This window comes from Parasteatoda tepidariorum, chromosome 4, assembly GCF_043381705.1.
Source record: "Parasteatoda tepidariorum isolate YZ-2023 chromosome 4, CAS_Ptep_4.0, whole genome shotgun sequence".
Classification (NCBI taxonomy): domain Eukaryota; kingdom Metazoa; phylum Arthropoda; class Arachnida; order Araneae; family Theridiidae; genus Parasteatoda; species Parasteatoda tepidariorum.
Genome location: NC_092207.1, coordinates 88,275,524 through 88,291,556, shown reverse-complemented (window position 1 = coordinate 88,291,556; position 16,033 = coordinate 88,275,524). Strand labels below are relative to the sequence as shown.

Sequence of the window (16,033 nt, the reverse complement as noted above, 5' to 3'; positions counted from 1 at the left end):
TATAAACGTCTTCGGCCAAAATATTAAATTAAAGTAAAGTTATATGCTATAAAATGGCGAATTTGTCATAATCCTGGCTGTCATTTTCCTGGCTTATGAATGCCAGGACATTGAAGTGTTACCAGAAATTCTTTTTAACTGCTAATACTGTAAGGAAGAAAAGCAAATATTAACCTAATACCAAGTTTATGCATGATTGTAATATGAGTGGATGTAATCAAATGTATTTATTTATTTAATGATTGATTATTATACACAATTTTATTCTGTACATATCAGCAACAAAAAATTTTTTGTTTCTTTCTACAGTAGATCAAAATAATTAATTTAAGCAATTTATGGTCCATCTAACATAAAGGCTTAAGTTGAGTTACTTACTATTAACTTAAAATGACTGTTTTTTAAACTTCTAAGCTAATATGTCATTTTCCTGGCATTCAAGATTTGAAGAATTTCTATTTTATTTTTTTCCTCGAGCAAATCTCAATAAACTACACTGCTGTCTATAAGATATTAATAAGTGTAGCTAAAGAAGTACCTAAACAAAAAAAATTTTGATTATTTTGAAGACTTTAATTTTGAAGAAATTTTTTGATCCGAATTGTCATGCTTCGTGAGAATCACCCATATATAGTATTTGAATAAATATTTTTTTAACATTAACTTTCAGGAGTGCATAATTTTTTTTTTCGCTCGCAAATTGCAGTGTTTTTTCCCTTAGGTATACAGAATTATAATCTTTACTTTTAGGAAATATAAATTTAGGGTAAATTAGGAAATAATCATCTGATCTCTTTTTTATCATTATCATTTGTAACAATATTATTTACATCATTATGTCCAAATAGTTAAAAGCATTATCGTTTGATATCCATGCATTACATTTTGCTTCAAATTGATTAACGCAATTGAAAAATTGCCCGATTTTTTTTTTTTTTTTAATAAAAGGCTTAATATTTTTTCTTATCTTTGGTTTTCATTGATTGTAATTTCGAAGCCCTTGGTTAAAGTAGTGTATTGCAAATCCACGATAGTATTTACGCTTCTACGTATTCTTTTGGATTAAAATAATAAATAAATAAATAAAAAATACGATTCACTACAAAATGAAGAAAATTGTGATCGCCTTGCGGCGATCACAGGTTACCCATTGGCAAAATGGTTGTTGTCTAATTTTTTTTGGAAAAGGAACTTTATTGTGTTTTCATCTTGGACATCTTTAACTGTTAATCCTGAACTGCTCAGTACACAAGTTCGCAGACATATTTAAATACAGCTCAGACACATTCTGTGTGAATTCTCTTGATGACTGAATAGACATTGAACAGACAATTGTGATCAATATTAACATTTTCGGATTGGTACAATGGTGTCTGATGGAGATTGCAAGCTGCATCATACACCCGTTTCGGATTCACAAGTTCATACATGAAATATGATTTGAAAGCGAAGCTTTTTTTCAATTTTACATGAATAGTGAATGAATCATTTATATTGCGTGGAAGACAGTCTACGCGGTCTTGTGCAAGTTATTGGGTACGTTGACAACGGATCCTTTTAACCCTAACTGGTGATCAACACCCAGTTCTCGTATTTGCACGAAAGATGTTCGGAGAGTCATCATTTACTCTTCGGTAGGGTTCAATTCTCTCAACCAATTTTGTACTTTTGTGAGGGACGGGCTTCCTGCTTACCTTTGCGAACGGAATCATTTCTTTTTTTCGTTTGTGTGTAACGCTTAAGGTATTCCCGTCTACGTTCTTTGGCTTTTTCAGCCTCGGTAAGTTTAGGCCTTGGCATCGTTTTTTTTTTTCACCTTTAACTTTTGGGACCGTGTCAATCAGTTTGGACCCTCTTTATTTGTGATATTCACCTGAATTAGTATTGAAAACGATCCAGTTTGAACTCTAGGTTAGAATTTCTGATTCTTAATTAAAACAATAAAAACAAAAATATCGTTCAAATAATGAAACTATCTTTTATTCACAACTCAAGAAGTATTAATGGGATCTCTCTAGTCCCATATCTCAAAAATAAACTCACCACCTTAATGCATAACAAAATTAAAAGGGTGAAAAAGAGAATTCTAAAAAAATTATCAAACAGCAGCGGTCGCCGCAGCAACGCATGCGCACTGTTTACTATTACTCTTGATTATTGCAGTTGAAAAGAGAGGACGCCATGAAATCCAAACCAAGACCCATTTTGTTAATGGGTAATTTAAAAAAAGCTTAAATCACTTAATATCTTTAAAATCGTTTCGTGTTCATCTTATACCGTCAATGTTGGCAACTTCTTCGAAATTTTAAATATCGATGTTTCTGTCATTTTCCTTATTTTGTTCATATTATTGAATTACAGAAATCATCTCAATATTCAATTCAGCAGCGTCATCAATCTTCCAAATAAATTAATATTTGCTTGAAGAAAAAGAAAATGAAAGAAAAAGGATCGGAACAAAAATCTGGAAAACGTTTCTTCTTTAGAGAAATTTTCTTATATTTTGCTGTCATCTTTAATTTTCTTTCAAACATTTCGCAGATTTCGGGTAAAAAAAAATACATAAATAAACTAGATTAATGCTATATACTGCAGGATTTTTACTGGCCTTTTAAAATTTTCCGTTTTAGATTGAATTCAACTTTATACGTTGATCAGCTCTAACAGTGATTACTGAATATTCGAATAACTATGAAATTTTGAATTCAACTTTATTACTTACGAATTAGCGACAAACGGTAAATATATATCGTTCCTGAATGGAGAAATCTAGAGTTCATTCGTAACTATTGCTTCGTTTTCATTAATTTTTTCGGATTCAAAGGAATTATTGATTCATACTTACCTGAATTTTTTAAGAGGTTTGAGCAACTGTGTGCAGTGTCAGTCTTCGGGGTTCATCCATAGATAATCTCATGTTCGGAGGAGAGAAAGGAGTTCCTTAAAATTGTGATATTTTATGACAAGGGGGGAAGGAGGAGTACCAAGAAGAGTGACATCACACATTTTGGTTAAAATTTGAAACATTTTAGATCAGCTGATGAAATATCTTTATATAATTACTTTTTTTTTCTTTTTTTATGCTTATTTTTCATATTTTTTTATCAAAATAAATGCACAGCTAACTATTGTTATTATTATGTTTACATTACATTAAAACCTACAGCCGAAATTGAAAAATAAAATTTGAAATGTGATCGATACCATGTGTTATTTATTATTATTATTTATTTTTTTACTAAAATTTCTCAATGATAAAAGCACATCAATGCATAAAGACTCTGAAAAGCAGAACTTTCATTAAAATGTCCAATGTCTCCATTCAAAAATTTGTCTTCTTAGAATCCAGCAATTTGTGATGGAAAGAGTCATGTGGAAGGAAATAATTTAATTCACATATTTCAAAGTTGTAATTTTTATATTAAATGTATTTTGCCTTGCAAAAACATTTGAAAAAATATTCTTTAAAGTCAGTATGTTTAGCTAAATTTAATAACATGTCTATTTTATTTTTATTGCTGAATAAATTCTTCATAGCCGTAGATTATTTTTAATATGATTTTGTTTTTTTTCCTTGTAAAAATATCATTTAATCCCAGCAAAAAAAAATTCAAAAAATAGCCATTAAAAAAAAATAATGTATTGGTATCAGTCGCCGAATCATTAGGTTTGATGGAAATGTGCCCACTATTTTACTAGAGTCTACCTTCCACTGGCTACTAACTGAAAATTTAAATTTTCAGTAGATACTAATTTTAAGTTTACACATATAGCCTTCTCAAACCATTTCCTCCACCTTGCTGCTCAATGAATAAGAATTCTTCTTTTTTCTCATTTACTTATATCGTTTTTCATATCATACAAGCATTTCGCGATGTAGAAGTTTCCCAAGTTAAAAGCTATCTAAAAGCATAGGAAAGTGGAAAAAAAAGAACTTGAAGAGTCCAGGGGGTTTTGAGCATTATTGAAATAGCGTGAAAACGATGGTTTCATCTAAGCAAGGTGGAGGTTCATTAATTGTGTGGAAAAGCCAGCTATGGTGGTAAACTTTGCCTAGTCCCCGGTCGCATGGAAGCAATTTTGTTGTAATCATTGTAATGCTCTTGTCATCAGACATCCTAATTTTCGGTGGCAACTTTCGGATCTGAATAATAAGTATATAAAGCAGATACAGTACAATATTAGACAAGTCTGTAAAATATTTGACATACGTCATCTAAATATCTTTAAAATATTGATTAAATGTTAGAGATTGATAGAATATTATTAGAAGATACATTTAACATTGCAGAATATCGAAAAACAACGGATAAAATTTCTAAGCTGATGTCGCGCCATTTACCTGCCTACTCTAAGTTTATCAATGATCATGATCAATCAATTATTAGTGGCAACCAATAGGAATACGGTTTATTTCAAAGCAAATTAGTGTAAATAATAAACAAAAGATTTACATTAACAACCACAATACTAAGGCAAGTGATTAAATGATAATAGTCAAGTAATACAGCTGAGCGTCCGGTCGGGACATCTCAATAATATTGCAAAAGAGAATTTGGAGGGTATTATGTTGGAACATTATCTAAATTAATCAAATTTTACTGAAAAATATCCATCGAATTTTAATCTTATCTTTATGACATTCGCAAATTATTAGAAAAAATGTGACCTTTGACGTGATGTAATATCGTAAAAAAAAAGTTAGGAGAATATTATTTTGGAAAATTTTCCACCATTATTCACTAGTACTTTGCGTTACTTGAGTTGGATGCTATAAGAAAAGCATTCTTTTTAAAAACTACAGTATTCATCTCAATAATAAATGATGAAAAAATTAAATATATGTTTAAATTTATACAATAGTAAATATTTAAATTAAATACAATGCAAAATATGCATTTAAATTTTGTACAAAAATATGATTACTTGTAATTAAAAAAGTATTCTTGATTAGAACTTATTTATCTTTTAATGCAGAAAGTATTCTGATTAATAAGTTTAATGGCTATGTGAAAAAACTATTATATTTATTATTTTGAAATCACAAAAAGTATTCGACCGATTACGTATAAATTTTGTTGCTTAAAAGTAGTGAATTGACATTTATGTTAAATTAAATTAAAAGGGTTATTAGTGAAAAAAAAATTTGTAAATACTATAATCTGAAGAATAAAAAGAGAAGACAGCTCAAGCTTTAAAAAAGTTCCCCATTGTTTATTTTTGTTGTTAATACTGTTACTCGCGCCATCTATGTTTGTTTTTGAGGCGAGCAATGTCTTAAATAAACTATTAGTAAAGTTGGCAATAGTTCTCCTTACAACTCAACAATACTCTTCAATTCCTGGTGATCGTCAACGATTGTTACACGTTTTTCAGGTAAATTTTAAATTTTAATGTAATTATTCAATTCATTAGTTAAAACAGTGAATTTTCGTAACAAAAATTTCTGCTTTGAATATATACTAATATTCTTCTTTTCAAGATTCTTATTGATTTTTGCGTCTTGCCTTTTCATTTGGAATGGCGGTACATGCATGACAATAATTTCTCATTTTCTACCATTGATGATATTTTTAAATGTTTTAATTCTTATGCTGTTTTATTTTCTTAAATGTTATTGTTGTTGAGGTTAGTGTTATAAATAAAATTTGTACGTAAAAGAGATAATATTCTCACAATATCTTTATCCAATACACTTTTTTCACTCAAGCCTAAATATTAGAGTTAGTACGTTGGTGCATCGTCCATTGCCAGAGAAAGTATCATGATTAAGTTCTTATCTGACTAACTTTGCTTTTAATTGTGTTCAGTACGAATTGCTGAAGTAGAGCCTTGTTATAGTAACTTGCTCCGGTCAGCGAATAAATATTTTCGAGTGGCAGTTTAGGAATTATGAATCTTGGTTTAATAATTACATATTAGTAGATTTTTATCCACCACTATTTCTAAATAAATCGTAGGGTTATATTATTCACTACTCTATTGTAGTTATGTAGTGGTAAACCTTTTGAAGAGCAAACAGAATTACTCAAATATTTGCCAGTTTTAGTCTGCTGTTATTTACCATCATTTATTGGTGTGTCTGGAGCAATTGGTATCTCTGAATGTTTAATAAATTCTTTTTTTGTAAATCAAACTTTAAAATGTTGTTAGAATTGTGTCCAAATTACTTAAGTCTATTCTTTCACTTATGCCCTGCTTCAATTAGTGGGCTTAAACTTTCTTAGTGTGCACTTAAAGTTTTTTTTAGATGTTCAAGCTTTTTAACTTTTGTAGCTGTTGCCTCGCTTATATCAGTGCTAAACAACTTTTATGTTTGTAGAAACCAAAAATGGCAGATAAGCCGTCAAAAACAGAAAAGTCAAAAGATAAGGAAAAGAAGGCCTCAGCAGCACCAGCAACAACACCTAAAGTAGCTGCACCTAAGCCACGTGAATATGTAAAACCAGGAAGGTTTGTTGATTTTCATTTAATTCTGTGGTTTTTGTGCATGTTTTCGTGTATCTAAATTTTATTATGTTAATTATAGAGTTGAGTTTAACACATGATACGCTCCGTATTGTCCAGTAGAAACTGTCAATAGTCTAGTTTGTTTATTAGATTACAGTACGTTTAATAAAAAATTTTCCCTGTTCTTATGTATGTATTGCACAAGTTTAATAAACCACCCTGTATTACTTGATCTAATTATTAGAGCTTCACCTTCTTAGTGGAGATAACATTATCCAAACATGATATCAAACGTATTAGCCAAGTATCATAATCCTTAGCCAAAGGCAAGTTTTAACAATTTCTTAATCAGAAAGCATTTTGCAGTTGTTGAAAAGTAAAGGAACAATGAGTAAGAGGAAAGATGAAAAATGTAATGTTTATCATTTTTAAGAGAAAAAGATATGATGGGATTAATTGTTGATAGCTTCTTGTAATAGAGTGGAATTGTTATAGTCACGAGAACATAACTTCTGAGTGTAGAGTATATATTTAAATATGTGCTTCCACATAATCTGTTTTACCACTAAAAATGTTTTGTCAAATTTGCGTTTTAATCACATTTGGCCAGGTAACAAATACTGAGCCTGGATCCTTCTTAAAGGTTTGGGTAGGTGGCGTCAGATATATGCTAATTAATTAATACATGCAATATTTGAAGTTAAAATAGTGTTAAAAGATGCTCTCTTTGAAAATACATTTCTTCATAATTCTGCCTAATACAGTAGGGAACCGATTATCAGGAACGAAAGGGACCATCGCTATTCCGGATAACTGATTTTTCCAGTTTTCTGAATCACTACAAAAAGACATTTGTTTATTGTTAAACCCAACGAAAAAAAGTTTATTTGGAAATAATCTTAAAAAGGAGGAAAAAAACAATGAAGGAATACACTAATGATTATTTCAAAAATTTTTGTAAAAGAAAAAAAAATCCTAAAATCTTATGAGAGAAAAAAAAATTTTTTTTAATGGCACTACAATTTATCGAATGTTGTTCCGCTTTTTTTTTTTTTTTTTTTTTTTTTTTTTTTTTTTTTGGTTTTCCGGATAACGGGTTTTGTACTGCAATATAAAAGGGCATGGGGAGTCCACATAAAAATTAAGGGCACTTTGAGTTTTTTGCACTCACCGCTGTTAAAATCAATCAGAGTGTTTAATATTATGTAATAAGTGAATTTTATCTATGTTTTAAGACATTTTATTTAACATTTTTAAGTTGAAAATGTGAACATCTCTGAGATCAAATATCATGCAAATTTTGACTTTATATCTCGTGAAGAAAAATCTTATTAAAATTAAGAAATAAAACTGAAGATTGAAGTTTAATAATTATCAGTATCTAAGATCAGAAGTGGACTTTTCATTGAAACAGATGATTAAAGAGTCTTTTCCTGGAAACAATATAATAAAAAAGGCAGTGTTTTTTTTTTTACTAAAAGAGGAAGAAGGGCGCACTTATAAGAGGTCAGGCAGGGTAGGCTGCGTTTCTAAAAACGCTTAGATAATAATTACTTCAGCTGGTCTGATTTTTTTTTTATCCCTAAAATATACTTTTAACATACTTTATAAGATATTGTTTTGTTTGGGATTAACACTATTATCAATTCCAGCAGCGTGGCTTGTCATCTTTGAATCTTATTTAGGGAGTTCATGTGAAATTTCTATTGGGGAGGGAGAAAGCCTTTCATTATATTATTGAATGCATGGAAGCCATGAACTAATTGTAATTAATTGGCGTTCTTGAAATCAAGTAGTACCCTAAAGCACTTTAAATGAAATACATTATTATACTAGCACTTTTTTTTTTTGCACTTCATGAGGGGGGAAGCACTTAACCTGGAATTTTTAAAACCTGATTTGAGTGGCCACCCTGTTGTTCATAAGAACTTTGGTATTGTATTCCATTTTTCTCCTAGTAATAAGAAAGTTTTAGTTATTGATTATGTTTAACTCTTATTAAGATATTCCATTGTCAAGTCGGAGTTCATCTTGTATAATTTAGTCAATTGTGGTACTTAAGTGCACCCACAGGATATGTGTGAGGGTTTTGATTGTCCTCTTTTCGACTACCTTGTGTCATTGCTTATTCAAGTGTTGATATTTTTATTGATTAAACGATGTTTTATTTCATCTCCCTAGTTCCAGTGGGTAACTACTTTTTTATTTGGGGAATTTTAATTAACTTTTTCACATCCTTAGTTATATTTTATCATTATTGATTAGGTAAAATATAAAATTCTTTGTCACTTAATTTTTGTAATGCTGATTTGGTATCAAAATCAGTGTACTATGTGTTATTTGTTTTATAGGTTGTACTGTAAAGGAGTATTTGTTGGCTACAAAAGAGGTCTTCGTAATCAGCATGAGAATACCTCCCTATTAAAAATTGATGGTGTTGTAGCAAGGAGAGAAACCGAATTTTATTTGGGAAAGAAATGTGTATTTGTATACAGAGCAAAAACGTAAGTTTTCTATTTTCTTTCAAGCTATCGCCAAAATTATTTATTTAAAGGGGATATTTTTAGTTTGAAAGTGCAGCCTTTCGAAGTCGGACATTAAAATTTTGCTATTAAGTGGGATGCAGTAATTTTAAAGCTGACCTTCTAAAAAGAACAAAAGTAAGCAAACTTGTTTTAAAAGCAAAGAAGGGTAGTACAGTTTTCAAGAAAAGAGGAGTTTCTCTGATTTGCTCGAAAAATTTAACCTGTAAAACATCTCTGAATGGAGTTCAATATCTGTTCATGTCATGGTGTATGAAATTCTAAAGTAGGGAAAGGATTCAATCATGATTTCATCTAGCAAGGGTTCAAGTTGATCAAGGCTGGAGCAAAAAATTAAATCTACTGGGGGGGGGGGAACTTGAAGCGTTTCCTCAACTGTGATTGAGGAACATCATAACTGTACTTATTATGTTTTTTTTTTTTCTTCCCCATTTTAAAATCAAGCATTGTGAAAATTTTGATTTGATGCTGACATAAAATAATTTTCCTTAAATAGTCTTTGAATTCAATTTTATATATATATATACACACTTTTTGGTGACCTTTTCAGATTGAAATTTTAATATGGTATTCATTCTAATTGTCACCATTCAAAAGTGAAAGAATATCCTATCCTGTATATATATTTTTTTTCCTATCCTGTAGTATTAGGTTATTCAAAAGTCTTACATTTTTAATTGGTCAGTTTTATCCCTTCAATGTTGAAATGTTAAAGGTTTGCCACTGACTTATAAATTCTAAGAAAAAAAGGATATTTTAAGTAGTTACCATTGATCATGTAGTCAATTGGGCCTCTTTTCTCTAAAATTTCACTGAATTGCTGATTGTATCTGGCTGTATGCAAATCTGTATTGGATTGAGTAAAACTGTTTAGTGATAGTAGCAAAGATTCGATCTTAATTTTTTTAATTTATATATATATTTAAGCTCTAGTTTTGTGTTCATTATTTATGAAAGTAAGAACCAGTTTAAATACTTTTTTTCTTGAACTCTGGTGTACTTTTGCTAAACTGTTTGTACAGTTTGGTCTACGATTCTGCATAAATTACTGCTTAAACTAGGTATTTGGTAGCTTGCAATGATGATCTTTATTTTCTGATATCCATGATTATGCAATATGGGACGTAATTCTGAATGCAAGTTAGAATTTAGACATTTTTTTTTCTCTCTAATAAAGGCTTGTAGCTCATATTCGTCAGAATTTGAAATAAAAATCGTCAGAATTTGACCACAAATTGTATGTCAGGGTATTTTATCTTTTCACCCAATTTTCAGTTTTTGTATAGAGTGTAGTTTAGTTTTATGACTTAATCTCAAAATTTATAGGAAGAACTGAGTGTTACAGCTTTTTTATCAACTCAAAAGTGTAAGATGCAACAGTCTTACAGCAATGACCTTGGTATGTTCTCGAATAAAAATGATTGATTGCAACCTATATATTTTTAACTGTTGTGAATAATCTGGTGTTGAAGATTATAGCATTCTTATTTATACACATTCCTAGAACTTATATATTTATTAGAAATAAGTGATGAGGTTTGTGTAAAAGAAATTGCAAATTTCGCTAACCCTGTTTCTGGTGGACAGAGTTTGATAGTAGGTTTGCATACAGATGTTTTCAGGACTAGCCATCTATTAAAAGTATTTCTAAATTAATGTACGTATGAAATTAGTGATCAATCAATTATGTTCTTGAATACTTCTGGCATTAAATATTAACGATTAATGTCAAAACCTCTAAATAAAATTAGTAAAATTGCAATGTATCTAACTCGATAATTTTAAAAATTATAAGAAATACCGATTAGCTTAATAAAAAAAAGGCATCTTAATTAAAATAACTTAATAATCATTCATTTTAAGAAACAACTTTTATATACTCCCATTTTTAACTCCTTACCCTGAAGCCTGCAATGACAACAAAGCAGTTTTTAAGCCCTCTCTACTCAAAGTTCATATTTCAGTTTTGTATGGAGAGAAAAAACCGGAATTCAAAACTACTTTAAATTGATGCTGAGCTGCCTAGAGAGTAGACTTTCTAAGACTAATATAATCAATCGCATGTAACTAGGAAATTTATTCTAATAAGGCTACTAAATAGTGATAGTTAATCACTTATATTTTTGTAAATTCACTAATTGGGGAATATAGACTTAGGATTTATTGAAAATTTCTGTGTACATGTAAGCACAAGTGCAGAAAATTCTTAGAGCCTAATATTACCTATAAGCTAATCAAAAAATTTTACATTGCTGTCCGAATTTTCTCTAAAGCCTTGTTTGCTCAGTCAATAAAAAGAAATTACAAGCTGAGATCTGATAATTGGTTACGGTGGATATTAACTATAATGTGAATCTAAGTAGCTATGATGTTAGTCTTAAAGTATTAAGAGTACCGTTAATAAACCAGTATGTAATTTTGGCTACATTTTTGTAAGATGTTTACTATGAATCATAATTATTGTATATATGCAAGTATTGTTCATGATTTAGTATCTGTCACCAATGTTGGTCTTGGCATGGTTCAGATTTTTATTAAAGTTAAATTATTATTTATTATTATTTCTTAGTGTGTCATTTCTTGTCACCAGGATAGATCTTAAAAGCCTGCTGTATGCATATATGTGATGATGAACTTTAATTATCCCTGTGGCAGACTCTTGGCGATATTGTCGCAGAACATTACAGAGTTCTGACAGAAAAATGTTTCTTTTGGGAAGAAGCCATTTTCTTTTTCTGCGGAATTTTACACGTAAAATTTGAATTGCGCATTTAAATTATCACATTTTGTTGTGTTCGATTTATGCCGATAGTATCAGTGGTACTGGTGCTTCGTTTGTATTTTCGGCAGTTATTGATTTTCACGTGTGTTTTTAATTATCCCGATATATTTCGAACTATATGAAAGATTTGATTAATACTTTTGATATCCTTGTAGTTTTTAAAGGCCGATATTGTTTATTGCGACAATCAAATCTTGAAGTGAAACACTCGTTTAAGTAGCCCCTTTTTGAAGCGTGTGACTTCAGCATTCATCTGTCAGCATTACTTTTTTTATGTTGATGTTTTACAAAATTTGGTAAGGAAATGGTGAGTTTTTCTACCCTACAAAATGCTGGAAAATTGTCCGTTATATTATAATTTTAAAAAAAATATTACATATTCAAATTATTTTTTATGTGTTCGTTACCTTGAATTAGTAACATACATCTTTGTTATTATTGGAAGTATCTTGTGGTAAGATATTTGTCATAGAGCTCCCGAAAAAATTCTGCCACGGGGATTATTATAAAGTAATGTGTGAGTTATAGTGATGTAGTCAAATTTCAATATTTTTTTTTATATATATATATGTGTGTGTGTGTGTGTGTAAGTATTTAAATGTAGCAATGTGATGACATTACTGGCACCTCTAATGATTGATAATGATTCCTAACCAGTTTCTGAAGTTTTGATAAATTTTAAAGAAATAAATTCAGTGATTGTACACAGTGCACTGTTGTGATGATAAATCTTAAAATTCTGACAAATTGATGAATTTTATTTTGTCTTTCGCTCCTATCTGACCTAATGTGCAGCTTTTTTCATTTCACTTATACTGTTTTTCTTCTCAATTTACTTAATAAAAGTGCAAAATTTCGGCCCCCTTGTTTCTGACATCAATGATTCGTGTGTGCAACTAATACAATATCTAGTTTCTAAATTAAGTTTTTAAAAAAAATTGTTGTTTGACCTTAAAGCAATAACCTGATTAAAAAAATTGAGAAAAGGGTTTTCTATTTATAAATGACAGTAATGCCTGATAAGACGTGGCTTGTAGTTTTCAATGATATATTTGCTGTGAGTTTAATAGAGAAGTTTAACAGTCTGTGTTGCATAACTTTAGACATCCTGTTTGTGATGAAAACGGGAATGTAATTTAAATGTTTCAGTTCTGGACATGTTTTTGAGTGGGGGTGTAAAATTTGTACATCTTCAATTAAAAGCCTTAGATTTTTTTATGATGATCAAATAGAGCCAATCCAATGATGCTTATGATTATATCCTTTGTCTGATTACATTTCATATTACACTAGTACAGATGACCTTTTGAGATTAATTATTGTCCGTTTCTGTTCTTCAGTTAATTTGTTGGTAGATGATTAAGAAAATGTGCCAGCATTTGTCCGGTACTTTTGATCAGACCAAAGCAGTGGTAAATGAATTAAAATGATGCACCTCGCTTTTTTTAAGAAAGCTAGTGATGTGGGCTTTGCTTTTAGAGTTTGGTGCTAAAGAAAAGTGATTGAGCTCCACGGAAAAGTGTGTTATATGCTGTTTCTACTTTTTGTAAATCTCACATTGAGTTTATGAATTAAAGCTTTTTTTTTTCTTTTTACAATAGCTATTTTTCCTTTTATTATTTCATATCTTATTGATGTTTACTAGTACATATGATGAATACTACGAACTAGGGCGAACTGAATGCTTGTGTTGAGAATGTTCGTTGCTGAATTGTATGATGAAAAATATTGTCTATTTAGCCACTCTTTTACTTAATGATGACATCACGACGGTCTCCTGATGCCTGATGAGACTTCGTTACTCTGATGGTACTGGATTAGGAGATATTTTGTAACTATCATGTAATTCTATAGCACCTTCAAATGTGTACAAAGCTAAGCATTTTTTTTTTAGTATAATTGTACTTTGTACTGAATTGCTACTAGATGGTCTGAGTTCAATAACTTTCCTGCTTTGTTTTATGAAGAAGCTAATTTATGAATATAGGAAGCTAAGTGTTAATCTTGCTGAATGTAAACTAACTTTTACATTTTGGTCTTGTATTTTCCCTTTCAACGCTGCCACCTAAAAAATATTGTTTAGCTGTGGTTCTATCATTTGGGGGACATAGAAACATCTGCAAATAAAACATTGTTTATTATTTCTTAATATACAATATCCTGGTTGCAGATACATTATTGCATCTTAGTTGCATCAAATTATTTATTAGCTTCTGTCTTTATGTGTTATATAGTCCTGTTCTGCTCCATTAGTCCTCTTATTCACTTTTATTTACACTTGATTTGAGTATTTTGCGGCGTCATGTGTCTTGACGAAATTTTAATCTAATGCCAGTAATAATGGTGATGGTTTTAAGTTATAATTTTACATTTGTGTATACAAAATCAAAATACTTTTCTGTTATACTACTGGGCACTTGAATGTGTATAAAAATGTTCTGATACATAAGTTATATTCCTTGTTACTTAAGTACTTGCTCTGAAGTAGTAGTTTAATTAGCTTTTTATTAATTATGTTTGTTTTTTTTTTCAGTAAGAAAAGAGTTCCAGGCAAGAAAGATAAATATTCTAAGTTAAGAGCTATTTGGGGTAAGGTAACACGACCGCATGGAAACAGTGGTGTAGTAAGAGCTAAATTCCGAAGCAACTTACCTGCTAAAGCTATGGGGCGAAGGATTCGGGTTATGCTGTACCCTTCCAGGATTTAAGTGTTATTTTAATAAAATTGTATAAAATCATCAGAGTTTTGTTTGAATTTTATATTTCAGGAATAATATATAGTTAAATTTATGGTTCGAACATATTCTTCGGAGTTTTATGGTATGGTGAAAGTGGATTGTATATATTTTGTTAACAGCATTTATAGTGAACTTGTTTTGTGTTGGCTTAATTTTAAGGGGTCTCCTTGGCTGTTGTGTTTGCCTGTGTTTTAATGTGCAATTATTTTTCTCATTTTGTTGGGCTGTGGCTTGTCATTTAAAGAAATTTATATATTCTTCATTTTATAATAGTCTAATCTGGAGGGAGGTTTCTATTGTTCCAAATTTACTTCCTAGAACTAATTGTGTTTATGACCATTGGGCAAAATACGATAGGTTGATAGATTGACAAGGTGAATTGGGGCTTAATCTACTTCACTTAGAAAGTTGTCAAATCCTGTATGGCAGAGATTACTTGTTTCGCAGTGGAAAAAAAATCAGTTTGGAATGGAAAACTGAATGAGAATGCTCCGCATTTCACGTTTTTTTTTTATGAAAAGGAAGTTAGTTTCATTAAAAATTAGTTACATACTAGATAGTATTAATAGTTCTGATTAAAATATGTTCACTTGAGAATACAAGTAGAAAGAACAGTTGATGTGCTTCAAGCTCAGCTGTAGTGCGAGTTAAGTAATATCTGTATCATAACTTGTAAAAAAAAAATGCACTTAACCGTGACATAGAATTTTGCTTAGCTACAGAAAAGTTATCGCCAATATTTTAATCTCACGATAGGGATGGGTAGTAAGTTTTTTTTTATTGGAATGGAAAACTCAGCGGATCAGTGCTGTATTGATTACTTTTATTTGCTCAGTATAGAAATGGCCTCATCAGATTCCCATTTAATCAAGTTGCAACTGCATTTGATAAGCTACAGTAATACAATAGCAAATTATTATCTTAACTGAGTGAAAGATTTTGACAGTCATTGACGTTATGTTACGTTAAACCATTTCAGTAAGATGTGGTGTAAAAGGTTGTAGACTAGCTGACAAGCCGCCTAAGGCCATTAAAAATCTCCACTCGACCTTTCCAAGTATTAATATTAGAGAATCTGCAAATGATTTCTATTTCCGGAATGTTAAATTGGAAAAGATCACATTACACATTCAATATCAGTTTATAACTTTTACTACCCATTTCAGTTTTCTGAAGAATCTGCTCAACTTAGTTCAGATCAAAAACGTATGCTAGCATCTTGCGGAGCCCAGCTATTCCGTGACTAACCGCTACCATTGAGTTGAAATACTATCTCAATTCTATGACCGCTACGCGGCTGCAGTCTTCATTCCGATTCCTCCGTATTATGTATTTTAGAGAGGCGATATTTATTTTCTCATCTATGTCTATATTTTAAAGATGTTATATCTCAAGATTTAACTTCGTTTCACAATGTTTTTATCGAATGTTTTCATAACTGAAACAGAAAAATATAGTCTACTATAAAATAAAACAAATAACGGAAGGAGAATACTCTATTGTGCTACTGTCAAAAAAGA

General features: G+C 30.3%; 1 protein-coding gene across 1 annotated transcript; it reads left to right on the top strand.

The window, feature by feature from the left end:
• Positions 1–5,331: 5,331 nt before the first annotated feature.
• On the top strand, positions 5,332–14,513 carry LOC107444232 (ribosomal protein L35A; the record flags this gene model as incomplete). The annotated part of the gene is given in 4 exon segments (XM_016058323.3): positions 5,332–5,376; positions 6,323–6,453; positions 8,802–8,954; positions 14,309–14,513. Coding segments are annotated over 3 exon segments (450 nt in total). The 3' UTR covers positions 14,484–14,513.
• Between the last annotated feature and the right edge of the window lie 1,520 nt (positions 14,514–16,033).